This window comes from Triticum aestivum, chromosome 5D (assembly GCF_018294505.1).
Source record: "Triticum aestivum cultivar Chinese Spring chromosome 5D, IWGSC CS RefSeq v2.1, whole genome shotgun sequence".
Classification (NCBI taxonomy): Eukaryota; Viridiplantae; Streptophyta; class Magnoliopsida; order Poales; family Poaceae; genus Triticum; species Triticum aestivum.
In genome coordinates this window covers 341,369,981-341,397,479 of record NC_057808.1, presented here as the reverse complement: position 1 = coordinate 341,397,479, position 27,499 = coordinate 341,369,981, and the positions used below count along the sequence as shown (strand labels likewise).

The following is a 27,499-nucleotide window of genomic DNA, read 5'->3' as shown; positions in this document are numbered from 1 at the left end:
GCTGCCGGTGTCATGTGGTCTCTCCCATTTCTGCCGCTCACCGGAGCAGCCAGCTGACTGGACGCCCTCGTGCCGATCGGCCGAGTCAAGCGGCGAACATGCATGTCAACCCTTGTCCCGCAAGTTGGAACCACGAGCGGAGAGGTGCAACTTGGGCGTCCTTTTCTATGCCCGGTGCTCGCCGCTCTCCCGCCCATGTTTAATCAGCCCAGCGAGTCCACGTCGCATGGATGCATGAGGTGTGTGGTCTGGCGAGAAAACACACTCGTATGAGAAGAATTCGGGTCGGTGCGGCTGCTCATGGATGCCTCGGATTCGCTCGGCGCAGTGCATGCCGCTGCCGCTGCCGGTGCGCTCGGCTTTTTCAGCAGTGGCGCCTCGGAGAGCTGAACGGGATGAATTGTTTTTTGTCCCGTACTACCCGTGCATGTGCCTGGCAAGGGACGACGTCTATCTCCGGCTCTGCCCTGCCCACACGGGGCCGCCTCGTTGGGGCTGCGCTGCGCTGCCTTCACGTAGAAGCCAGGCCATTAATGGCGGGTCGGTCGGGGCGTGGCTGCGATCGCGCGGAGATCACATTCCACGGGCCCTGTCCCCTCTCCTGCGCTGCCGGTCTCCAGTGCCCAAACAGAGGCGATCGTTGAAAAGTTTTCGTGCAGTGCAGTGCAGAGAGGCGTTCTCTCGTGCGTGCGTGCATGAGGCGAGGGCGATCCATGCATGTCGCCGTAGCGGGCAGGGGTGGCGAGGTTTTGGGCACGAGTCGAGTCGGGAAACGTGTGGGATGCTAGCGGTTGCGTTCGGGTCGGTGCCATGCCGACGTGGATCCGACGGGTGGTGGTGCTGGACCGGATGGTAGTCCAGTTGCTCGCGGTGTAGGCTGTAGCCGTGGGGCAGTGCTACGTGTGTTTCCAATTGCAAGGTCGATCTCACTGGCAGGTAAAGCTTGGAGCTGCCGCCTTGATTAACGATGATGATTTGCCGGTTCGGTTTCATTGTCGTTAAGCAACGAATCATTCGGACCAGCAGCTTCCACTAGCTTCTTCGGCGATCGAGTCGAGCTTCCGAACTAGCTAGGGCTAGGACCTAAGAGCGAAAAGCAAGAGCTAGGAATAAACATAATTAAGAAGTTTCCGGACACCTATTTTGCTAGACTTTCAGAACCTCCTGCTGTGCGTATGCTCAAACAGCTGTAGCAATTTACTCCTGCGCAAGCCACATTCGCAGCTGCTGATACGGATAGCCAGCCCCGAGTCGAGTCCGGGCAGGGTACCCCACGAGGCCTGGCCTCCCCTGTGGAAAAAGGTAGCCCATGGCAATGCCATGGCCGGATGGACGAAGATGCCAAGTCCAAGGTGAACAGCAACAGACAAAGCCGCTCTTCTGTTTGGACTTTAAGAAGCCGTCCAAACGGGATCGGCCGATTCGATTCGGTGGTCACTCGCTCACCAGTCGCTCCTTGGACGCGCTCGATCAAGATGGGCACAAAATTCACAAGGTGGGCACTGTGCGCTTGGATTGGGTGGACCGGGCGCACCGGGGACCTCGCCTCCATCGCCTTCCTTACCCAGGGGCCAGGGCCCGACCGATAGTGCCATCTCCTCTCCCAGCGGCCGGACGGACATAATCCGTTCCGTGACGCCCAACAGCAAGACGCTAAAAACGCACGCACGCACGCACGTCACGCACGGAGGCTCCTTCGGTTCAGCCAGCGATCCACGTGCTCGTCCGCGCCACCTTGTGTCCGTGTGGTCGATCGGGTCAGGCCGGTCCCGGCAGGGCCCCGGGCATTCCGTTCGGGTGGCGGCTTGGGCGCGGTTCGTGGCTTCGCGCACGCCTTGCCCGTGCACAGTGCTCCCTTCCGTCCATCTCGGGCGTCCAGTCACGGGTGCGTGACTAGTTCGGCCATCCGTCGTGCGTCCGTGCGGTGCGCAGCGCGCGCCCGGCGGCGGGGGTGCGGGGCGCTCGTCCGGGCCACTGTACGCCTGCCGTCTACGCGTGCCGCCCTGCCCTGCTAGTAAGATCGATCGACTGGTCCGTCCGTCCGTCGGGTCGCAGATCAGATCAGACATACGTACGCATGCACGCAACCGTGCATGTGTGGGAGCTGCCAGAGCCACCCGACCGGTACACCACGACCACGTAGTACGTACGTCGGTACGTGAGATACTGAGACGTAGGGCTGTTTGGTTTGCGACTATGGTTGCCACATGTTGCCACATCTAAGGTTAGGCAACTTTGATCAACTTATAAGGGTGTTTGGTTCAAGCCTTACCTTAGACAATATATTTTTTGTCACACTAGGGCCCCACATGACATACATTCAAAAAGTGTGGCAAGATTCCCTTAGGCTTGACAACTTGTGGCTCTCATTTTGAAGAACTAACCTTAACCAAGGAGGTAATAGCACCCTAGGTACCCTAACTTGCACACGACGTGATGATTTAGTCCCAAACTTGCAAAACTTGACCAAACCATATCTCAACTTGCACTCCATGTGATGATTTAGTACCTGGCCAATCACAGCTCGCCAATTGGCTGCCAGGTGGGTGGACCGGTCAGCGCGCGCACTTTTGCAGAAAACCCCCTGTTGTTTCCCTGAATCAACCCGCGGTATAGGATGATCGCGGACATTTCTTTCGGTGATCAATTCGTAGCGAGTTGAAAGTTCAGACAACGACACGGCCTACATCTCGCAGGTTTGCCTGCACGAGATGGATTTGTCCTCTCTGCTCCAGACCACGAAACCTCTCTCGCAGTGCGGCCCGTCGCTCTGGGAGACGCGCACCACGCTCGGCCCGCCGAACAGGTTGTGCAAGCCGCCGAGCGCCTCCTGGTAGGCGCCGCCCAGGAACATGCCCAGGTAGTAGCCGCGGGTGCCGTGGGTGGGGAGCTCGTGCAGGGGGAGGCTACTCCTGCCGCCGATGAACTGGTCCACCTTGCCGTCGCTGTCGCAGGTCAGGTCCGAGAGGACGCCGTCCACGGCGGGCCGCTCCTGGAGGCGCTGGATGGGGATGATGGGGAAGAGCTGCTCGATGGCCTACATGTCCGGCAGCGAGGTGAACACGGACAGGTTGATGTGGTACCTGCGCGGCCCCTCCGCCGCGCCCATGCCGCGGGCGACGATCTCGCAGAGCCCGTCCACGGCGGCGAGGTGCTCTAGCCCGAGGACCCCCTCCTTGAACTGCTCGGCGCAGTGCCGCTTCAGCTGGTCCGCGTACAGGCCGCAGGTGTCGAAGTCGCCGCGCACGGCCGAGACCATGAGGTTGCGGTAGTCGCTGCGGCAGTCATCGGTGAGCTCGTCGAGCAGGTAGGCGGTGGCCGGGTCCATCATGTTGGAAGTCGGCGCCGTCGCGGAGAAGGCCTCGAAGATGAGGACCGAGTGGTGCGACACCAGCGCGCGGCCGCTCTCGCTGCAGATGACAGGGTGTTGCACGCCCTTGCGGTCGCAGACGCGGCCGACGGCGGCGACCACGGCCGCCGCGTACTCCTCCAGGCTGTAGGCCACCGACATGTCAGTCTGCGCCGAGTGCGTCCCGTCGTAGTCGATGCCGAGGCCTATGATTAAGAACAAGGATAGTAAATTGATTGATGTCTTTGTCCAGGCACGTACGCGCGCCGGACACATCATTTGGAGATCGAACACAACCACAACCCTGCCAATCAATTGAGAGAGATAGTCCCACCGGCTCGGCTCGTTCTTGGCTACCTACCTAGCTCGACGGAGCCTCTCAGTGCCCGGAGACGACTACGGAGTACGGACAACCCAGGCGGCAACGAGATGCACGCCGACGAGCGCCGCCGCGATGCAGTAGTTGACGACGATGTCGCAGGAGAGCTCCAAGACCAGGGCGGAGAGGGCAAGGAACGTCGAGGTTAAGGTGAGGTTGAGGCCGACGATGAACATGGCGCGCATCTCCCAGTCCCACCCAGCGGCGCTCAGGTCGTCGGCCGCCTTGCCGAGCCAGGAGAGTACCCCGGCGGCCGCGGAGGCGCTGAGGACGAGGGTGTAGCGCACCTGGACCGCGAGCTCCTGGAGGTCCATCCTCGTTGCTCTTCCGCAGCCGGGGAGACGGCTGAAGTCCGCCATCCCGACGACGAACATGACACTTAGGAGGCAGAGCACCACAGGCGCCATTTCCTTGTAGAGCGCCGACGAGAGGTCGGCCGACCAGGCGGCCATCTCGGGCTTCTCGGCGGCAGCGGCCGCGATGACGGCGGCGGGGCCCAGCAGGGGAGCGACAACGTGGAGGTGAGCGCGGGTTGATTAAAGAAAACAGCAGGGGGTTTCTGCAAAAGTGCGTACACTGACCGGGCCAGCCACCTGGCTGCCAATTGTCGAGCTGTGATTGGGCTGGGACTAAATCATCACATGAAGTGCAAGTTGAGGTATGGTGTGATCAAGTTTTACAAGTTTGGGACTAAATCATCATGCTGTGTGCAAGTTAGGGTACCTGGGGTGCTATTACCGCTTAACCAAGTGTGGCAAGAAATGTGTGGCAACATGTGGCACTCCTAGGCCTAGAATCAAACAGCTCCGTACTGTCCTTGAGATACCGAAAAGATGCACTGTTCCTTTTTTTTTAAAACAAAACTGAGATGTTACTGTCCTGCTTCTTCGTCGCGATGCTCGGGCGAACCCCGTCCCGTACCGAGCCAGTGCTACCTACCTAGGTCTAGTAACCTAGCTGATCTTGGCGTTTTGCACCGGGAAAGGAACAAGGCAACAAGACCAAACAAACAAAAAGCCGGATCAAAACCAAAAGCAAGCCCCCCCTGGCCGGGCAATGATTGCGGGGTTAAAAGTGGGGGTCAAGGCCTCGGTCAAGGACGGGTTGGAACTCCACTCGATCATCCATTCCTCTCCTCCTCCGTTCTCCATCATCGTCTCCACTGGGTCTGAGATAAGGATCGGGTCGAGGCCATTGCGGGGGTGCATCATGAGCAATCATGCACGCAGATGCAGACGCAGGGCAGTCGCACTCACGGGAATGTAGTCGTGGTAGCGGTGGTACGTGGAATCTCGCAGATTTCATCATCGCTCGCCTCAAGGAGCACCACACCCCGTCCCCTGTCATTAGCCATCACTACCGCCGCCTCGATCGGTTGTTTTCCTGCACTTTTTCGTGGTATCGCCATGCTATGGCCGGCGAGCAACGAGCAGCCTCGTGTACGAACGGGGACGTGTGCAGGCCGCGTGTCCTCCACACGGCTGCTACTACAAGTTTATTACACTGTACTAGCGTGGCCGTATGTCCATGATTGCGTATACGTGGTGGTGGAATTGTTTTGCGTCTGGGGATGGATCTGCGGCCGAGGATCCTGCGGGCAAGCGTGCGTGATTGCACGGATCATGTCCGTCCGTCTCATCATCCACGGTCGACCATCGACGACCGGCAGCTTCCTCGTCCTGTCCACCATGTCTCGTCTCGGCGACGAGACCAGCGAGGTGGATAGATGGATAGGCACGGTGATCAGGAAGGAATGGCACAAAGAAAAAGGCTTCGGGTGGCTGCTTCCACGCCACGCCACGCTCTCACCTGTGTCGGTCGGTCCCAAGTTCCCAGTTCCAAGATTCTGATTCTGATGAGGGACAGGACGGGTGTGCCCATGCCACATTCTTGCAAGCCAAACATGATTTATTCCTGGGAGTGGGAGGCGAGCTCGTCTTCTCTTCTTTCTACGTACTCCCCAAGGAAAAGCTGGTCTTTCGGCCGGGTCAGCCACTCAGTTCAGCTGGTCGCTCACTGGCTGGGTGCCTGGGTAGATAAAGTACTGTAGTATGTTTGGTCTCGAAACTGCAGAACGCCATTCGCGAAGGACAGAGTTCGCTCTCTTCGACGTCGTTCACAAAAAGAATGGAGACAAAGACAATGGTAGGGAAAAAAAGCATCCGGTGCCACAAACAGTGCTGTTACCTATGCTAATTACTAGTTCACCTGGCAACACGTGCACCGCGCTAGTTACGTTTTGACTCCTGAGAAAGGTTGCTGCAGACTGAAAACATGTTTGAGTTTCGGCAGACTCTTCCCCTGTGGTTTGAAGCGCCTCAAAACTCATACTAGCACGGTTTCTTGACACTGCACGGCTCCACCTCAAATCCCCTTTCCCTGAACAGCCAGGATAGATGCATGAACTCGGTTATTCAGATGCTTAATCACCATCATAGACGATCACATTATATGTTCAGGATCAACCAATCAACCAGCCTAGTAGGAGCATACGTACTTGCGAACCTGTTCAGCATGCAACCGTGCCTTTAATGCCCAGGGCGGCCAAGACCCATAAGCGTACGATCTTGGAAAATTTGGATTCATGATCTGGATGGCTAATTAGAGGTCTACAGCACCGAGTGAAGCCCGGCCTGTACCAGTCGTCCTCTACGGCTGATGCCCATGACCCATCCATGTCCAAGCCCGAATCATTAGACCACAAGCAAATGTACAGCATATTACAATTTCAGACCGGAATGCTAGCAAAGCTATCAGTAGCACGAGGCACCAGCGGTCCAGGCCGGAATACGACGGTCTCTACGCACCATAAACGACTCTGTACAACCTGGCAATCTTAATGTAGCAGACTCAAGCACCAGTCTGAAAGAGTCAGACCTGCATTGAGGCAATTATCGCCGCTGCCAACACGTGAAACGGTTCCACTAGGTTAGGAGCACGTAGTTCCGAAGAAGAAAGGTTACTGCGTCAGTTTGACGTGGCTTCTGGTCGTTTAAGCTCTTCTCTCAGCTTCAGGACCTCACGGCACGTCTCTCTCAGCTTTGCCTTCAGCATGGCGGTTGCTTCCTGATAGTTCTCATCCATCAGCGCCCGTTCTTCTACTGCCTCTTTAAGCCTTGCGCGGTTCGTGTCGAGCTCTGGCTGCAGCCACCGGATTTGCATGCGAAGCTTTGTTTTCTCTTTGTTGTAGGTCGAAGCATCCTGTAGAAAGAAAGCAAGTTATGGAACTGGTACTGTGGAGAGATTATGCTGGTTGGCGATCTTCTGGCATGCACTGTGCTCTTCTACTTCACTGGCCAGTCACTGCTTTATTGAATACGCGACCAAACAAAATTTGAACGGGAATTTTTGGTAAAATGGGTTTAAAGAGGACAACTAGAACCACCGATTTGAGTTTCTTCCGGAATTTGATGACGCAGCACTGCAAGAGAATTATCAGCAATTTCTTTGTTGCGTTAACTGTCTGTCAATTTTCAATGCTTTCGACATATAATGTCAACAGTCAAGTTACGGAATTTCATCAATAGCATTATTGTGGTACAAAAATACCAGCATTACAGTCGGTTTCTGAAAGTAGTCCACTCAGTTCTCTGGAAACTTGAGGAACTATAGGAAACAAGGTTCTAGGGTTCATGTCGATCTATTGGAATAGAACTTCAGTGCGCAAACAAGCAACTTATGCAATGAAAAGATGCCAGAATGATTAACTATATGCTGCTTCCATCAGCCCACTTATGATTCTGAAAATGGGAATGCGTTCTGTGGTAGAATTTAAACTCATTAGCTTGTATACGTTTTTTTGCTTTCAGGGTCCTAGTACTGTGTTAAGTGAAATATTTATGATATTCCATCTCCAAAAATGAATGAACACATAAAAATGCTATAAAATAAAATAAAACAGCAGATGTTCCTATCTCAGACCCTGCGCAAGCGGGAGCTACATGCACTGGGGCTGCCCTTTTTTTCTATGTTCCTATCTCAGCACAGGCTACTACAAGAACCCTGCTCCCGTGCAAAGCTACAATGAATTTATTTCCAAAGCTCAGTACAGTAATCAGGCACTTATTCTGGAAGATTTAACACTTCAAAACTCAAACTGCAGAAATACTCTGCCTGAACCAACCATAGAGAGTGACGGATTCGGCAATGCTTACATTTTTCATCTTGACCTCCATGGCAGATATCTGACAGCTCAACTCATCCATATTAGCTTTGGCCTGTAGTAGCTGCATCAATGATACATAAAAACAACTTAAATTTAATTTACTGAGATAACTTGTAACAAATTATCTAACTTGCCTTATTATTAGAAACCTCCTTTAAGGCTTCTAATTCATTGATGACTAAGCTCATCTGTTTCATCTTAGAAAGTAAGCTATCGCGTTCTTCCGAAATAAGCTGTAGTTGTTTGCAAAGTTCCTGCTCAAAATTGGAGTCAAACACAAAAGATGGAAAATATATCTCCTGAAGTTGTACTCCCTAGAAAATCAACTGAAATTTTTAATAATTATAAAAAATATTAATGGTTAGCAATCTTGTGTGATCCATGAACAACCAAGTCATAGCAAGAAACTCTAGCCAATTGTTTCTCAATAGGGAAAGATCATTAAAACTCAAAAGTGAAACAACATGGCTGTCCTGGTGATGGAACTTATTTGTGTGCAACTAGTCCTGACAATATAAATACATATTTTAAATTTGGTTTCCTGATGTTTCTAAAAAAATGAATTTTCACACTAGAGCAAAAATGGATGGGCTTAAGGCTTACATTTTCATTATCAATGTTTCTTCCTTTCTCCACGAGTTGTTCTGATTCTTCGCAATTCTCCCTGCTGCATCAGATTACATAACTAGCAGTAAGTTGAGTACATGAGCGTATGCAAACACACCATGCTTTTGTTATTGCTTGGAACCTATGATGATTTACTCTATAAACTTTTTATGTTCACTAGCACTGGAGTAACTGCCTGCATTCTAAAATTGCTTTCATCACTAATGCTCTAAAGATTCAAAAGAACTTCTGATAATTTTGAGTGCATCGATCATATTTAGGTACAGTTCTGGCGTAAGGCATAATCATTCAGGTTTGTTCTTCTGTTTCTCATCAAACCACATTCAAAATATATGAAGCATTCTTAGCTCCGTGTGAAAAGTATTGAATGAAACTACATTAGTAATAGACTATGTGCATGCTGTTACCTACCAAGTCAATACAAAACTGAAGCACAATAGAGTGGTACTGTTGCATTAGAAGAGGTTCTGAGAGAAGACTGACCAGCATTTTTCCTCATTTGTGTTATGCTCCACAGAAAGGATCATTTTGTCTTCCAGAGTTTTTAACAATTCTCTACATTGCACCAGCTCTTGTCTCACCTAGTGACATATTGAAATATATACAGTAATAAGAAATGAGAAACAGACAATTATATAAAAATATTGATGAAAATAAACATGGAACTAACATGAACTAAAAAAATAAACTAAAATTAGGCATCTTGCAGTACCCCATACTTGTTCCTGTATGCCAAGACAGGCCAATGGATGTCTAATAAAAAATGAGTAAATATAGTGATGTCCTTCTATGAGTACTAAATACGGTACAATATGGATCAAATAAACGGAAGGAACTTGAGAAGCTAGTTTGAGCTGTCAAATCGAAATGGCAAAACATAATTCATGCCTTCTTCATGGTATAAAGTTTCTAACAACTTCTACTGCTTATTGATCAATGGATCACTAGTCGAATAATTCTAGACTGCAGATGGCATGCATGCACAGTGCTTACTTCTGCCTAACTCAAATTATAGATATAGCGTCAGTTGACATTCACAATGTGTTCCAAAACTAGACAGTACTGAATTATTCACACACAAAAACAGTTAGAAGATAACCACATTGCATCTGCACGCTAATTGTCGACGTTGAGGATTGATCATGAATTAGATCTGGCAGGTATGTAATCAAGAGAACTCTATTGAACGTACCTTAACCAAATCTTCGGATAATTTACTATTCTCATCAGTGCATATATCCAATTGCTGCTTAGTTTCTAAATATGCTTTCTCCTTGGCTATCCACATTGATCTTTCAGATTCCATTTCCAGAAGAACATCAGTAAGTTGCTGCATTTCAGAGCACAAAAAAATGAAACAAATTATGGAGAGCGTCGACGTTTTGGATAAAACCGTAAAGCTAATTACCATTCCCAAGTCTTCTTTTTCCTTTGATATAGAACTGAGAGAAGCCTCCAATTTTCTACCAAAATACTCAGATTCATCAAGTTTTTTGGTCTGTATCACAGAAAAAAGAAATTTCATGGTGAAAAAAAATTGGGTTAGACAAAAGGTGTGGGGGATCTGGCAAAATATACTGAAAAGCCATTTTAAGTATACCAATACAGCAATCTCTTCGTTCAAGGAATTTATCTTTGATTCTGCGGAAGTAAGCCTGTTTTCGAGATCTTCCTGTTCCAACACCATAAACTCTACTTTAGATAGCGCTTCTTCCTTCTCTGCAGTCAAGGTAGCTAAAGTTTCTTGCAAAGAAGCAATTTCATCTTCCATATCAGAAGCATGAATCTCAAGCCTTTGGTACTCCTCCTGAATATGAAGAAACAAGATACACGGTCATAGATAAACATAAGCTCCAGTAAATGAAGAACAGACTGCATGCCATTCATGCCGTAATACATACATATGTAACACATGTATTGTAAGGTGGCACTCATTTTCTGACTGCAAGTCAATTAAAATGATGAACCTTCTGGATAAAGAAACGAGACATTGACACCGGGCTTATTAAAAAAACTTGTGGCATAACTACAAGGTATGAGAGCAACAAACTATTATAATCCAAAAAAAAACTAGTTTTTCCTAGCCAGTAGCTTGGGACAAGTGATGTTATATCCACAATGGTATACCAGCTACTAACGTGCAGCTGTCTGAAACATATAATCTAGAACCACGGTATGGTATGAGGTGTAGTTGGAGTTTGGGTTTATTCCTGGAGCTGTGGTGATTTACGTAAGTCTTGCTATAACAATATCATACCAGCACCTCAACATGTATCAGGGTGCTTAAGAACAGTGTGTTTGCACAAAGTAATACAAATTGGGAAGGCTGCAACCTGCAACTGCACAGCTTGATCAAAAAATCCAGCAAGTTCTTCTGGCTTCACATTCAATTCATGTCTTTTATCAACAGTGACAGAATCATGTTTCCTTAAATCACGTTCAAGATGGGTCCTCTGGCTTTGTAACTTCTTTATTTCCCTGTGTGCCTCTGCTTTTTCACCCTGGACAAAGAGTATGGATTCATACTTGCTACGTTTTACCGTTTTGAAGAAGATACACCTGAATTTGTGCCAACGTAATGAACGATCAAATTACTGAGTACAAAATAATACCTCAAGTTTAATTTTTTCTTGAACATAATTCTTCAGCTTGTTGTCAGTCTCTCGTAACTTTGTTTTCGTTCTTTCAAGTTCCTTTCGGATAGACTCCTTTTCTTTCATCAAGGAAGATGATGACAAGGTCAAGACTTCCTTTTGGAGAGTTAGAAGCTCTGAGAGAATGTTATCCTTCTCAAGTTCATGTTGAAGAATACAATCCTGAGTATAAGTAACATTGTTAGAGCAGACACAAGAAGTTAGAAACTTGATGGCTGACGATAGCTTAAGTAATGACAGACATCCTTGGACTTCTCACAGCTTTCCAGACTGGACTTCATCCTCTGAAGTTCATCCTGTTGATTAAGGAACTGTTCGTGTAGCAGCTTCTGCACTCAAGTCAGAGTGTGTTAACAAATGGTAGCTCCTTGGAATTTAAGTATGTATGGCCTGGTCAAAATTGAAGTGTGGATTGGATAAGTTGATATAGCTACCTTCTCCAATTCAAGTCTGCTGATTTTCTCCATCAATGTTTTTGACATTTTCTCATGATCCATAATCATGTAACTGGATTGTTTTATATGCCCATAAGAAGACTGCTTGAATTCCTACAGAAAGAACAATTGAGATCATTTCGAAATATAGTACTTACAAGAAAAACAATATTCAGCCAGAAACACTAACTATGGTACTAAGTCTACATAGATAGATCTATATGCAAATTGATAATAGACATAACAAAGTATTCCGTCAGCACCAGACATTTACCAGATCATCTGCATAGCTTTTTCAACTGGTTTATGACCTACAAAGTCGATGGCACCCTTTCATGCAAATATTTGCGTAACCAAAATAGTAGCTTATACGTAAACAATATATCCAGAGGATATGATCACATTCAACATTTGAATTGCCAAAGTATTTCATATTATTTAATTAATGAGGTGATACCAATAATTTAGTAAAATGCACACTGGCCCAACATTGAATTTTGACTGAGACAACTTGTTTAATGAAATGACTCCAGGGTGAATATTTAGGAAAGGAGAGCAAGGGGAAGAGGGACATGATTAATCAATGAACTATGGAGATACTATCATGATCAGAGAAACATACAGTTACGTTCTCTGCAATCGCAGACAGACTCTGAAAGAGTTCCTCAATGAAAGAAATAGCATTGTCGACTGAGTGGGTTGTTTGATCCATCTGCACAGATATTCCTTGCGTCTCCATTGACACGTTGCTGAGGAATTCATCCGCTAGTTCCTGTAGTTATACCAAATGTTTCATTCAAGTACGCAATCATGTCAATAAATCAGACTGCGACATCAAAATGGTGTAAGAAGATTAGAGAACTGATTAAACATCCTAATTATGCACTATATTGGAGAAGAGAAAGAACAATGCAAGTGGATGAGGATAGGAAAGTACTTGTTTGGATTTTGCAATAGTAGCCAGAGCTGATAGCTTCTCACCAGCAATTTTTGCTTCTTCTTGTGCCGCCAGAGCATTCTTCTGAAGCTGAAACCAGGCCAAGAATCAATAGACAATTACAAGGAAAAGATCCAAATCCATTCTAAATAGCTCTCATATGATGCAAGCAGCATGGAAACATAATGAAGCTAATGCAAGGCAGGTAGAGCATAATGAAGGAAGGACACCAATGTCTGTAATGAACTTTTTTCAGGCTATTGACTTACAGTTTAAAGAACAGATAACATTTAAGAAAAAAGTATCACACAGATGCTATGTGGTTTTCTTAGCTAAATGGATAGTATAACAGCTATATTCTTTTATATCTGTGCACTAGAAGTAAATCTAAATATGGGAGTCTTAGATGATCGTGAAAACAGATGGCAGCTTCACCAGATGCCAGTCAAAATGAGGTTACTTGATGGTCTTACTTTTCCCACAGAAAACATGTACAAAATGGTAAGCAAAGCTTGTTGTTCCCTCTTTTTTGGACGATTGGTTCATGGGTAATTTTGATTATCACCACATGTATGACAATATCAAGAAAATTAAAATAACATGATATTTTTTAATAAAGATAACATACAACTTCGTTCTTTAACTATCTTCTGTTGATTAATTGCAGGGTCTGGGCGGGTGCAATCGGCTATACCCAACCGGTGTCCTGTTCGCCAAGTTATTGCTTGAGCTCGTGAACCAAGCCCTTCCTGCTTGTGCTTGCCCTCCAGCGCAAGTGCGCAACCTCACCATCGCTGTCAACAGCAACAATCCTTTACCCAAGTTCATCCTTGGCACCTTTGCCATCATGGTCAGCAAGATCTCCTTCTCCAAGTTCCTTTTCAGCATCCTTCCTGCCATGCTCGCCACGACAGGAAAGCAGATGGAAGCCATCGAGGAGGGTCGCTCACTGTCCAGGCCGTCACTCTGAACGTGCCCGTCAGGCCCTCATCACCCTGAGGACTTCCTCCGTTGGTGGTCGTTCTTAAATCACTTAGTGCAGACGTGTTGATAAATATCTGTAACAGCTCTTTTAGGCCTTAGCAGCACATGCAAGATGCAAGGACCAAACCAAATGGTTTTGTTGTAAAAGATTTGTAACAACCGATTTTGATGAAATTTAAATAGTCCACACAAGACAGCATAAACTCTAAGAAGTAGATGATGGTGTTCTCCCCACTTCTCTTGTGGTGAGTCAGAAAGCTGTATTTAAACTGAGTCAACATGTCCACATTTGATGGCAGCTGTGCAGAAGGACTAACATGGCCAAATTTGTGTACACAGATCTATTTGGCCAATTTCGTAATTAAGGGAGCAAACTCAGCAACAGGCGATAGTTGACAGACCAAAGTAGTACCAAACTGCATGTTAAAGTTGTTAACTCATGATTTAATAGGCAAATATATCGATAATGAAACATGCCTGACAAGATAACAAAGCTACCTAGCACCCAAAAGGAAGTAACATATTGGATATGTTTGAATTTTAAATATAATACAGTAAGATAATTCACCTCTTCATACTTCTCAGTGAAAGAAGCCTTCTGCTGCGTTGCCACCTCCAGAACATCGTCCAAGTTATTTTGAATCAAACTCTTCTCTAACTCCAGCGAGTTTACCTACTTGGGATTTCCAGAAATACTTATTGGAAACACATTTCAGAATAGGGAAATCATAGGAAAAGGACTAGCACCTGGTCTTGAAGTTGTTTAATGACAAGAATTGCCTCGGACTCTCGAGCAGATAAGCCACTGGGTTCTTGACTTAGCATGGCATCTTTCTGCTCATTAGGGTCTTGGGGTAGTTCAGGCACTGAACCCCTAAGTTGCTCTTGATCTGATTTCTTCTGTCAAGACAATGTATTTCAAAATTCAGAAGGCATGTGCAATAAAAAATGTGGATTCACTTTTGCAATCAAGCTTCAATAGCGATATGTTGCATTAATTGAAAATGAGAGTCACACACCATTGTATTTGGCTTTCTTCTGCTGGTAACATGCAACAAAGCATGTGCATCGGGAAGAGAAACATCTTCATTCGATAGATCACTGAATGAATAACCATGAGCAGAAGGCTCGACATTGCTGGCATAGCTTTCTTGCATTAGCTCTTCAAAACATGGGGGCATCCCCATGTTACGCTCGTCACGAACTGAGCTGCTTGCAGAGCCTTGTTCAGAAGCAGGTTCTTGAACCTGGATATTTGTAGAGATGCCCAAAAGATATCTTAACAACATATGTAGTCTTCTATAGATTTGATGAAGTTCTGTCATGGAATGAACATGAAAAGAAAACCATAACATGGACATTTACAGAAGTATGTCATGTATCCATATGAAGTACCAAAAAATGGAATATCACATGTAATTTATCCCAGGAACTAAAGAAGAGGAGACAAGTAAAGTAAGTACCCACAAAGAAGGGCATCCAAGTGAATATTTTGGGGTAGTTGTTTTAACATTTCATAAATGACATGAGAACAATCAGGCCATGATGCTATGGCGACACCAAAAGAACAATGTACCTTTAGATTTTCAGAATGATGAATTTAACATGTTACAGTATATTATACCTCAACACTGAATTCATTCGACAGGGGTCGAGCACACCATGTTTGCCTCCTTTTGTTCTGTTCAAGGGACAAATATAAAGACATCAGAGGTAGGTTTACATTGTTGTTCCGCTGTCTAAATGGGGCAGCTTGTTATGACTACTAGTACATATGAGATAAAGGAAATGAGTACTGACCTTACTAGAAACAATAGCCCTATCATCTCTCTCTGAATTTAAAACCAACGAACTAAGATTTTCAATTTTCTTTGCTTGCTGAAGCAACCTCTTCTCGCGTTGCTCTTTAGCTTTCCTTTCCTCCTCCAACTCTAAAGCAATTCTCTCTTTTTCCAGTTCACTCTGAAAACAGTACTCAGATTATTTAAGGCACTATACTCTACAACCAAGAGATGAGATATGCTTAAGGATTAGAAAGGGACCTGTAGCAGGGTGTTCCTCAAGTGCAAAACATCTTCATCCAAGTGTTCACTTTGAGAGTTCTGTGGCCGCAGGTATACGGTTTTTCAGGTTCAAGATGCATTGACTTAACATAACTTTTTTAATACATACCTTGAGTTTTGCTCGAAGTTCCTCTATTTCTTTCCTTTGGCGCTTTAAAAGAGCGGCATCCGTCAAAATCTGTATTTGCATACATACATGTGGAGTAAGCATTTATGCATTTTTAACACCTTAATTAATCAGGAAAACGCAGTTTGATTGACAATAAAAAAATATGTCATTACCTCATTGATTTCTGCACAATTTGTAACACGTAATGCCCTACTAGCAAATTGCAAGCTGCTTTTAGTCTCATCTGCATGGACCTACAGTACAAATAAAGTGAATAGTTTGCAAGGACATGCCAAAAAATTGAAGCAAATAAATAATTGTAACTTTGTAAGAATAATTGTTCTCTCTTTTTTTTGAACTTCTTTTCAAATGTCCAATTTCTGTTACTCTAGTATTATCTCTGTACCTTAATAAAGACTTCTTTGACACTATGATAGTGCCAAAAACTTCTAATATTAAGGTACAGAGGGAGTATTTTCTAAGCATGGTTGTAGATTATTCGCATGAAAGGAAGCGTTGGTGCAGCGATAAAGCTGTTGCCTTGGACCAACAGGTTTAAATCCTGGAAACAGCTTCTTGCAGAAATGTAGGGAAAGGAGTCCCGGAAACAGCCTCTTGCAGAAATGTAGGGAAAGGCTGCGTACAAATGACCCAAAGTGGTCGGACCCGGACCCTGCGCAAACGGGAGCTACGTGCACCGGGCTGCCCTATTTAGTTCTATAATATTCACATCACTTTAGGAGTAGATCATTTGAGGAACACGTAGTATGTAGATAAGAATTCCGCTAGTAAAAAGATCTAGTAACACATTTTATCTTCTAAAGCTGAGGGAGTACTATCCACTGCACCACCACCAACACAATAACACTTATGTAACATATTTGTCCATTCCTAACTTACAGAAGAAAAAAACACCAATGTCCTTAAAGACTATCCCGCAACGAACTGGCCCGTCTCCTGTTTTTCTCCACTTAACAATGAGAATTATATGTGTGGATTTCTTTGATGGAAGCGTTGTGAAAAACTAGTTTCCCTTATGTAAGGCCTTGATTGGATTGTCGTGTTCCCTCTAATACACCTGTAAAATAAATACAGGTCTCGGCTCGTCGTTTCGTTTACAGCCGAAATTTGCTACGCGGCCAGTAAGATACAAGTGTAAAGTAAACACCCCCGTATTTACTTACAACCATTCCAGGTGCACCCTAAAAGGGTTATCATATAATATTGCAAAGCTACCATTATGTTAATATTGCTCTCTTAAATTTACACTCGAGAATTCCCCACAGATCTTATTTTGATTAATGGTATTATTGTAAATTTTCAGTTCACCAATCAAGCCACATGAGTACATGACAAGGTAATAGTTGCGGCTAGCCGACTAATGACTGACCTATGACGCAATACCTAAAATTAAAATTAAAATGGAATCCATTTTAATGACCAAAGAGGATGTCATGATAATCATTTTATAATTTCCAACACCATACAATTAACCGGCAAATAAAATTAAACAGTTGATTTTTTTTTGCGGGAATTAAACGATTGAAATTACAATAGCAATGCACAAGAAATGATAAATACTTGTGGTTCATACTTTACTGTCCAAATATGCAGTAAGTGAGAAAAGAGAAACACCTAATATCTGTATTCTACCTCCAATACCAAGCAATATAGGAACCGGTCAATAAGAGATAGGGAGATGGTTAATATAGCATACCTGTGCAAGTGTTATATTACAAATGATAGCTGTGTTAGCATTTCCACCCAGAGCAGGTTGCAATATCCTTGTCAACTTACTATCTCGGTAAGGAACGTGCCCCCTGATTATGAAATCCATTACTAAATGAACCCAAAAGGGGGAATCAAATCAACTTGAGTCGTTGTAAGAAGTTTCTAACTTACCCCTGGCCCTTTATGCCTTCACTTAGTTTCTTGATTACTGTTCCGAGAGTCATTAGACTTTTGTTAATGTGGGAACCCTCCTTAAGTCTCACACCTTCTGCACCCGTCTTTGCAGCACGTTCTGAACCAGCTAAGTCCACCAGATTCTAAAATGTGAAAATACATGTCAATTGCAACATAACAAAACAAACCCTGGCAGTAATTGAATAAAGTACAACCACTAGTGCAAGAGAGATGAAGGGGAGCCTTGGCGCAGTGGTAAAGCTGCTGCCTTGTGACCATGAGATCATGGGTTCAAGTCCTGGAAACAGCCTCTTGCAGAAATGTAGGGAAAGGCTGCGTACAATAGACCCAAAGTGGTCGGACCCTTCCCCAGACCCTGCGCAAGCGGGAGCTACATGCACTGGGGCTGCCCACTAGTGCAAGAGAGATAATGTTTTGCTTCCTCCATAATCACAAATAAGTAACACTTTCGACATGCCTCCGATCAAAAAATTAAAACGTTTGACTCTGAGTATCATTTTAATTATTCCATTTGAAAATCATATGTACAGATTTGGCTTGAAAAATATTTTCAGAATATTATATTTTCTAAGTCTTATACATATATTGTATTATTGTATGGGAAAATCCATACTACCACCCGGTGGTAGTTACCCCACATATCTCATATACTACCATGTGATACTATATTTACTATTTTATTATTTTAAATATGTTCATGTATTATATATAAGATATTTCAAAGCAAGTTACATGAGAAAATTGCATATGAGCCCATAGTTTTTGTTATATTTGTGAAATACGTACATATTTGTACGTAAAAAAGAACATACTCAAAACATGGTATATACTACCTAAAAATTAGTATATATACTACCTAATCATTGTTATATACTACATACTACACATACATACTCTCGGTTTTGATAGATACTACATACAACATACAAAACGCAAGTGGTGGTAACTACCACTGCTTGTAGGAAACATTTGTCCATTATTGTATTATAAATTAGTGTTCAAAGTTACATCTTGAAGACCGTGTCAATGTCTACAACGTCACTTTTTGTGATATGGAGGGAGTAGCAATTTAGTTTTAGTCTGCGATTAGTTATTGTTTTGATTCAAGGCAATATTTTCATTTAAATGCACCTATTTTAGTCATCATAAAAAATCAAATGCACATGTTGTTTCCTTATTGATATGTGTGTTAAAGACAAATGTGAAATACTCCCTCCGTAACAAAATGTATGACGTTTTTTATGCTCTATGCAAAACAAAAAACGTCTTATATTTTGGTAGAGGGAGAAATATTTTGTGTGTGTTTTGCACGTATAAAGCTAAAAGAAGAAGTAACTTGGATAAAAGTTTATGCTAGTTAAAACTGAGAATTGTGTGTACCAGAACAGAAACTCGAACAGCATCACAAGAATCTGTGTCACTGTCATCAGCTTTATCTCGACTCTCAATAACCTGAGTAATTTGTGGCATAAGATAGGTTGATATTGCATATAGGACAGCACAATGGAATCTAAGCATACCATGCGAAATATGGTATGAGAACGGCTGCTGTAGACATTCATATTTGTCTCCCCGATATGACGGTGGGCTGCAATTTTTCTAATAATTATTAAAATAAGTTAATCATAAATTAATTGAGTTACCAAACAGTAAAAAAACTTACATTCTCCAAATGACACAAACTTCAAGACTTGTTCAGGACAGGTTACAATTTCCTCGCTTAAGCCAGCAACATATATGCCTCTCTACAAACAAGAATATCAATACGAAGAGCAAGGAGGATACATAGTATTTCAAAATAGTGTTAATTATTTGATACTAATGATGAAATATTACCTCATAATTCTCATGAATCTGCAATTTTCGATGTTCTGGGACAAGAAGATCATTTATTTCTTCATTATAAATCTCCATATAAGACATGCGGACAAGAAATTCTCTGTCCATATGCTAAAATTGTAAAAATTAAGTCAGGCAGAATTATACACAATAGGCAATGAAAACTACAAGCAAAGTCTCATAGTGTACAAAGGTGATTTCCTATTAAACACAGAGGTAGTTAAGAGTACTTTAAACAGGCCTTAAAAATACCAAGCTGGTCACATTAGCCTTTATGACCATTTGCATCTCAACTTTTTTTACACCGTGAAAACATAGTACGAACATAAGAAGACATCAAGTACATTATATATCATAACTGACAGACAAACTTATCCAAACATATCTCCCTTCAATCTCATAACTGTATATTAAAAGCACAATGCGAAAGAAAAAGAGAGAAATGTCAAAAAATCCACAAAAGGGACTGGCAGACTTATTTTTGATAAGTTAGTCAAAACCAATAGATCTTTATAATCATGCCTAGACAGACCGAGCAATAGATTATCATAATTGTTTCTAAGAAGATCACAACAGTATATACTTATAACTAATAACTAATCTGCATGCAACCTTGAATCTAATAAAAAGGAATGGGATGCAAGTAGAGTCCCAATCCAATGTGTTTCTCCCTGTGTATTCTCTTTTTTCGCCCTCAAAAATAATGGGATGCAAGTAGAGTCCCAATCCAATGTGTTTCTCCCTGTGTATTCTCTTTTTTTCGCCCTCAAAAATAATCTCATGCATGCAGACTTGACACGAAACATAGACTTGCTAAATTCACGGTTCTCAAAATATTTTAGATATTAGTTATGGTTCACCGGGTTGATCACAGCTGATATTTTTTTCTAACTACAGTTAGGCATCATCCGCTTTAATTTCTAGATGTAATGTCAAATGCGCTCATTAATTTCATGCACTGCCCTAACATCACATAAAAAACACCGACTGGCTAGCAACATGAGCTTCAGTTTTGCGTACTGATACCTCATAGGCCAACAACATTTACAAACTAACAATCTGCAAACTGACAATCTGAACTTTAATATTGTGCCATTCATAATATTGTATTTCTACAAGTAGCATAACAATATATCTTTATGTGGGTTCAATACATTAAATATGATGACAAACATTTACCACGCAATTATGCAGGACACGTACTAGTTGCACAGAATAAAAAATGACAGTTAGACGGTACTCTAATAGCCAAACGCAATAACTGTGTATATGTTGTAAGCAATCTGCAATACAAATTACACAGTAAGCAGAATAAAGATTGTCTGATGAGTAATGGACATAGAGATCACCTGCTGTATTGTTCTAAATAAATCATGAACCGCAAGCGGTATTATTCCAGGTTCATTAGCAGATCCTCTCATTGTATAGGTCTTTCCACTGTTAGTTTGTCCATATGCAAAAACAGTGCCTGTCATACAAGCAAAGGGACCAAATATTTCATTAATACCCACATGCTGCCAGAATGATGGAGAACAATATATTTTGCAGATAGTTCACAAAAAATCTAAATAGATTTAAGAAGGCGCAAGCAAGAATATTGTACAGTAGCGTTTTATGGAACTAGAGTTCGTGTGATTATAAATTGTACATTGTTCATCCAGTATCGGTTACAATTGAGAGGTGAGAACATTATTATCAAGCACCACTATGTAAGAAGCGAAAGAGCCCAATATTGCGGCCCTCAGATTCTACTCAGAGCCGGAGCCAATTTTCAACTTAGCAAGCTGTAGAAATCAGAATTCGAAATTGTGCCAAAGAAATGTTTACCGTTGAACCCTTGCACGGCAGAGTCGACGATGTGCTTGGTGCGGGCCCCGTAGACGTCGGCCGTGTGGCAGTCCTCGCCGAAAATCCTGTCTGCGAGAACGGAATAGAGGGCAACCTATGAGCAAGCCCGCGGTCCGAGGCGAGGGTGTGTGCGGAGGGGGGGCGGATTCCTCACCGAACTCGAAGCGAATGGAGGGCTGGGCGGTGAGCGCGACGGCGTTGCCGGAGATCCGCCACGGGCTGCTCTGCGCGTCCTCCGGCGGGAGCGGCCGCGCGCGCACGGTGACGTGGATCCGGTCCATCGCCGGCCGCCGCGGGTCGAGGGGACTCCGCCGGGCCGGAGCGGCGGTGGGGGTTGCTGATTGGGGGTTCTGGCGAGAGGAAGCAAGGGCAGCGGGGGCTTTCGATTTCGTGGGTGTCCGCAGCTAATTTCGTATTCCCGCTCGCAGAAAATTCTTTTTTTTTTAGAGAAGGCTGGCAGAAAGTGAAGTGAGCCGAAGAAAGGGGCAGTTGGGGATTGATGGGCTGTAGAGCCCAGAACTAAGGCCCAAAAGAGTTAAGCAAAAGAAACAGAGACCCGAGACTGTGAGCAGAGGGAGGGCAGTACACTGATGGGATTGTTTTTTAGACTAGAAATGTGCACAAGATGAAGTTCACTTCAGCTCAAAAAAAAAAAACAAGATGAATTTCACTTTTCATAGTTTGGAATTCAACACTTCTAACTTCACCAGGGTGCACCAAATTTAAACATATTTTTTTCTCAATTTGAACCTTATAAGAATGTAAACATCTAATGCACAATAAATTCGCGCATGTTGATCTCAAGTGCTGACTCTTCTTTGGTTCGATGATTTAGCCACCCAATCGCGTTGGCTTGGTGATAGATACACAACATAGTGCGTTTGGAAAATTTAAATTTAAATTGGATTTCACTCTTTAGAGAGCTCACCAGGTCCCATCATACGTTTGCTTACTCTCTTTTGTGGCATGCTACTTCAGTAGTAGTACAAAGTATCCAGCCAGCCAATCATATGAACAAGGTTCGTCTTTACGTAATCCTCACGTGACAGAAGAACGGACTCAAGTGGTCAGGATGGCCGGAAGTGTGGCCGACTTCCTCCCCTTGACCGGCGCCCTGGTGTCCGGGAAGCAGCCGTCGGCCGTCCGGTCGGCCACCTCCCCGAACTCCGACACGCTGATCGGGAACGGCAGCAGGTGCCCTCGCAGGTCCTCCACCCTGTCCCGCGTGTACGCGTCCCACAGCGCCTCCGCCGCGCGCCGCACCGCGCCCACGCACTCCGCGCTCTCGGGCTCCAAGAACACGTCCTCGCCGGCGCCGGCGCACATGTGGCTCATCAAGTGCTCGTGCCACAGCGACATCCGGAACCCGTGCACGAGCCCCCGGGCGCGCCCGCCGCCCGGGCCGTTCAGGTGCGCCGGCTGGTAGCTCCCCTGAGCGATCTCGCTGTCCCGGTTGCCCGCCAGCGATCGCTCGTTCAGGTTCGCCGACCCCACGATGACGTACTCGTCGTCCACTGCACAACAGGTCGGACAATGTGAGAGTGAGACGCCGAGAGCTCGCAAACGGCGACATGGCGTGACGCATTATGAAATTATCGACCAAGGTCGCGGATAGCGCGCACCGATCATGAGCTTGGCGTGGACGTAGATGGGGGCCCGGCGGCTCGCCTGCGCGCGCCAGTAGTCCGTGCCTTTCTCTGGCTTCGCCGGCGGCACGTACTCCCCGCCGGGGCGCGGCGCCTCCCGGTTCCCGAGGCAGAAGAAGTTGAGGTAGTCGCAGGGGTGCGCCTGGCCGCGCAGCCCGGCGTCGTCGATCGCCTGCATCACGATGCCGTACATCATTTCCACGGTCAGCCGGTTCCACCGCACGATGGCCTGGATGGAGTCGCTCGCCGGCTCCCCCTCGGGCCACATCGGGGTCACCACGTACACGGCGAACCGCTCGCCGCGCCGGATCTTGGCGGCGACCTTGAGCGCGATCTCCACGGGCACCAGGTTCAGGCAGCCGGAGTCCCGGTCCTCCGCCCACGACGCGCACCCGCCGAGGAAGTACTGGTTCTCGATGTAGATGAACCGCCGCGCGCGGCGGATGGCCTCGACGTAGCCGGTCTGTATGCTCTGGTCGATCGTGAGGTCCTTGCCACTCGTCAGCCCCATCGCGGCCGCCCCGGCCGGGTCGGTGGGGAATCCGACCACCGACGCGTCGTCGACGGACCGGAGCACCTGCACGTTCCACGAGCCGGTGCCGTCGTCGGTGTCGAAGGTGCAGGGATCGGGGAACGTCTCCGGGCTCAGGTCGAGCAGGCAGCCCCGTATCCTCCGCGGCGCCTGCTTATTCCACCGGTGCTCGAAGTTGGCGAGCACGTCCCACGCCGCGGGTCCCTCGAGCCTGCAGTGCACGTCGTGCCACGGCTCCCTCGGCCCGCCGTGCCGCAGGGAGGCGTGCCTGAAGTTGTTCTGCATGAAGTCGCTGGAGTAGGTCGTGTCGAGATCCCGGAACAGCGTGTGGTTCTCGTCGTCGTACCTGGTCGAACACCTCGCATCCCGTCAGATAAAAATCGTTGACGATGATGATTCTAAGTGCGTTGAGGAAAGTTGAACAGTTTGAGTCGGTGCTGCCGAGACCACCTGCCGTCGCAGAGGTCGATGCCGCCGATGAAGCTGACGACGTGGCGGGCGTCGGCGGTGCCCGGCGTGGCGGCGTCGAGGGTGACCGTCTTCTGGTGGTGCGTGAACTCGGTGCTGATCTCGATGCTCTGCACCAGGGTGAGCGCGGCTTCGGCGTCGCGCGGGCAGAGGAAGCACCGCACGTTGGTGCCATGGAAGAAGGCCCGGGTCTGCTCGTCGTGCGTCTTCATCACGCCGGTGTTGCCGAGGAACGGGACGGACGTCTTGTCCTGCCACGGCATCACCAGCACCGCGACCCCCTCGTCGGCCTTCCGCTTGAGGAGCTCGCCCAGCGTGACGCCCTCCGCGCCGGGGATCATCCGGCTCGCGTCGCGCACGAGCGTGGTCGCCGTGTTCACCGACCACCCGGCGACGTACACGAAGTGGCGCGCGTCGCGGATGGCCACGTAGAGGTCCTCCCACAGGCGCGCCGGACGGTACGGCCGACCGCCGTCGAGGCGGACCGACGGGTCGAACCCGTTGGACAGGTGCGAGTTCTGGTACAGCGTGACGCTGCAGTTGGTCCGCTCCGGGAAGAAGGCCGGCGTGACCCCAGCGAATCCGGGCAGCCAAATGCCGGCATCCCAGCACGGGTCGCGCTCGACGTCCAGGAACTGCAGCCGGACGCGGAGCCTCGGGGTGTGCGTCCCGTGCGCGCGCTCGCCGCCCCGGAGGCCGACCCAGAGCTCGAGGGGCTCCCCCGCGGCGACGCTGGCCGTGGGCACGGAGCCGTGGCCGAGGACGCCGGCGCCGATGAGGTGCTGGCTCTTGACGGTGAAGGTGATGGCGGCGGCAGGGTAGGCGCAGTGCAGGCGGAAGGACTGGTTCCAGACCGGGCCGTTGGCGTGGGGCTCCACCTCGCAGGTGCGCGCCACCCGCGCCGCGCCGACGTCGATGTCCACGTACAGGCTGCTCCGCTGGAGGCAGTGCACGCCCAGCGACTGCTCCAGCTTCTCCGTCGCCTGCTCGAGTTCGTCACCGGATTAAACCACGTGGCACCATTACATTCACACCGCACGAGTTCTCCATAGCGTGCACACCAAGAAACACAGAGACTTTTGCTGTATCTGCTTGAACGTAGTATCTCATCGCCATATATCGTCTTGTTATTTTACGTTCATTTTTACCTCGACGAGTAAGTAATTAAGCACGCCGCAGAGAGCGGTGCAGCGGCGAGCTAGTGGTGTTAGGTGATGTCAAAGTCGAGAAAAGGAGGAGAGTATCCTTGACGTCCAAACCATTGGCTCACAAGCAACCATGAGCGCCAAAGCAAAGGCTACGGCGCCACTAGCTGGTTCGGACGATCGGAAGCTTCTACTGCTGCTCATGGCGGAAAGGTGAATGGCATTCAGGCCGAACAACGGAACTGGACCTGGACGGAGGAAGCGTGGCGAGAACAACAGAAAAACAAGTGAAGCGAGGACCAGCCATTTTGCATACATGTAATGATCGTTATTTACCTTGATGATCTGGCCACGGATGGCGTTGTGGAGGTGGTCCGCCTCGAACACCGTCACCTCCAGGACGCCGTGGAGGTACACGGCGTCGTCGGCGGCGGCGGCGGCGGTGGCGGGGTGTCCGTCCTTAGAGCCCATGACTGCCGTCCTTGCTACTGCCGGTCGTCTTCCCGCACCGCGCGCGGATGGGCCTCTTTATACAGGAGTCCGGCCGGCCAAGACGCCAAGTTCACACGCTGGCTTGCCCAGGCCCCAAGGGTGCAAGGTGGCACTCGGTTCACGTCCCTTTCCACCACGACGCACCGCTGCTTGCGTTCTTCAGGGGGGGAGAGAGCAGAGCCAGCACACCAAAATTCCCCACCGGTTTTGGCCATCCATGTGATGATTACTATCCGGCTCGCCTAATCTCTAACCGTACATACGACCATGGAGCGTGGAGGAAATGGCATTCCCCTAAATTCCTAGGCATTGCTGTTGGCGTGGAAAGTCCATGCTTAAATGCTTAAAGTTCAAGCCATCCAAGAAACATTAGGCATTGCATCTTGATGAGTTAGTGTCAATACTTTTTCTTGCTTGCCACTGAGTGTCAATAGGTTTTTCACCCCGTTATTAGATGATCTATAGGTCAAGGGTGTCTAGATGGATTTCATATGATCATCGAGGTCGTCTTGTCACATCCTTGCGGACTTGGAGATATTTTGCATTTCACGGTATGGCATTGTAATTCTTTTTTTTTTTCTATGAACTGAACTTAATTAGTTGGAGGTCTGGACTTGGGCAGCCTAAGGAATGAGATGTTGTGACAAAGTACCTAGAGGATGGAGCATACAAGAAGCATGTGGCATCATAGATTCTTCCTCTGGTGCCATCCATCATGAAGGGAGGAGAGTCTCATGCCTATACAAAAGAAACACAAGCAAACAGCATAACAGCTTCCACATTTGGGTGCAACACACCAGACAAAGTGAACAAACCTCGCTAACCGTAAGGCTGCATTTCTACATAGATTCTTCAACTCTAAGACCACACACATTGTAACAGCGACATCTATAATGGCACGTCTCAAAGAGCATAGACTATTATGGGTACAACCATAACAAACTTATCAAAGGCTCGCATTCTGAAGGTACAACCCCCTCCTAAAACGTATAAAGGGGCAATATAGTCTGACTGGGCCGGCCCATTATTGCGTGAAAACTGAGAAAATAAACACCCATAAGAAAATGGCCAGCACAAGAGTTCGAACCATGCACCTCAGTATGGTAAGCGCTGATCGCTAGCAAATCCACCTGATAGAGCTCGTTGTCCAATAAAGAAACACTAGCTATCAGAATGATCACAGGAACCGGTTTAGTTTTCCCCTGTTTTTTTCTTTTTCTTTTATTTTTTGTTTCTTTTTCCTATTTCAAGTTTTTTTCAACAAAATTTTAATGCTTTCAATTTTGTTCAAAATTTCATGAAATTTTTGTTTTTTCAATTTTGTTCATAAATGGAAAAAATAAATCACATTTTCAGAAAAAGTAAATGAATTTTTGAAAAAAATCGTGTCCTTAAAACATTGTTCAGAATGATAAGACATGAAGAGTTTTTGAAACGTACGAACAAAATTTTGAAAACCAGCAATTTTTGGAAAACACGAACAACAATTGGAATTTTTAAACATTTTTTCAACAAGTCGAACAAAAAATTGAAACCAAAAAGGTTTATTGAATTTCCTCGAACATTTTTTTGAATATGTGAAAAAAAATTGAAAGCAGGATCATTTTTAAAATTCCAAACAAATTTTGAAAGTGCAAACGTTATTTGAAACTCCACGTACATTGTTTGAATATGTGCATAAACTTGGAAAAAGTGTAATTTTTTGAATTTGTGGGAAATTTTTGTAAACTCGAACATTTTTAAAATTGTGATTTTTTTTGTAAACGGCAACATTTTTTTAAGAGTAAAGTACACCATAAGTCTCAAAAATACTTGGTGTGTGTCATATTAATCCGAATACTATGAAATTTATATATGGTTCCTAAAAGTTTGCCAAGTGTGTTGCTCGCAGTCCTATCCACG

General features: G+C 46.3%; 3 protein-coding genes across 3 annotated transcripts; all 3 read right to left on the bottom strand.

Moving 5' to 3' along the window:
• Positions 1 to 2,420: 2,420 nt before the first annotated feature.
• LOC123124854 (arginine decarboxylase 1-like) lies at positions 2,421 to 3,628 on the bottom strand. The gene has a single exon (XM_044545403.1). It carries the CDS (start codon positions 3,626 to 3,628, stop codon positions 3,038 to 3,040), a length of 591 nt encoding a protein of 196 aa, XP_044401338.1. The 3' UTR covers positions 2,421 to 3,037.
• Positions 3,629 to 6,404: 2,776 nt separating this feature from the next.
• LOC123121617 (kinesin-like protein KIN-7I) lies at positions 6,405 to 21,745 on the bottom strand. Its single transcript, XM_044541634.1, has 31 exons — positions 21,469 to 21,745; positions 21,294 to 21,383; positions 20,816 to 20,934; positions 19,464 to 19,577; positions 19,291 to 19,372; positions 19,148 to 19,215; positions 19,008 to 19,079; positions 17,604 to 17,749; positions 17,419 to 17,521; positions 15,875 to 15,955; positions 15,702 to 15,770; positions 15,572 to 15,631; positions 15,330 to 15,491; positions 15,154 to 15,210; positions 14,549 to 14,776; positions 14,277 to 14,429; positions 14,098 to 14,202; positions 12,546 to 12,635; positions 12,231 to 12,380; positions 11,609 to 11,722; positions 11,417 to 11,503; positions 11,133 to 11,336; positions 10,854 to 11,021; positions 10,121 to 10,327; positions 9,929 to 10,018; positions 9,713 to 9,850; positions 9,004 to 9,101; positions 8,497 to 8,560; positions 8,028 to 8,147; positions 7,883 to 7,954; positions 6,405 to 6,929 (listed from the first exon to the last, which is right to left on the bottom strand). Exons 1-31 carry the CDS (start codon positions 21,593 to 21,595, stop codon positions 6,696 to 6,698), a joined length of 3,672 nt encoding a protein of 1,223 aa, XP_044397569.1. The 5' UTR covers positions 21,596 to 21,745; the 3' UTR covers positions 6,405 to 6,695.
• Positions 21,746 to 22,128: 383 nt separating this feature from the next.
• Positions 22,129 to 25,591, bottom strand: LOC123124853 (phospholipase D alpha 1). Its single transcript, XM_044545402.1, has 4 exons — positions 25,442 to 25,591; positions 23,943 to 24,943; positions 22,937 to 23,838; positions 22,129 to 22,828 (listed from the first exon to the last, which is right to left on the bottom strand). Exons 1-4 carry the CDS (start codon positions 25,574 to 25,576, stop codon positions 22,374 to 22,376), a joined length of 2,493 nt encoding a protein of 830 aa, XP_044401337.1. The 5' UTR covers positions 25,577 to 25,591; the 3' UTR covers positions 22,129 to 22,373.
• Positions 25,592 to 27,499: the final 1,908 nt, after the last annotated feature.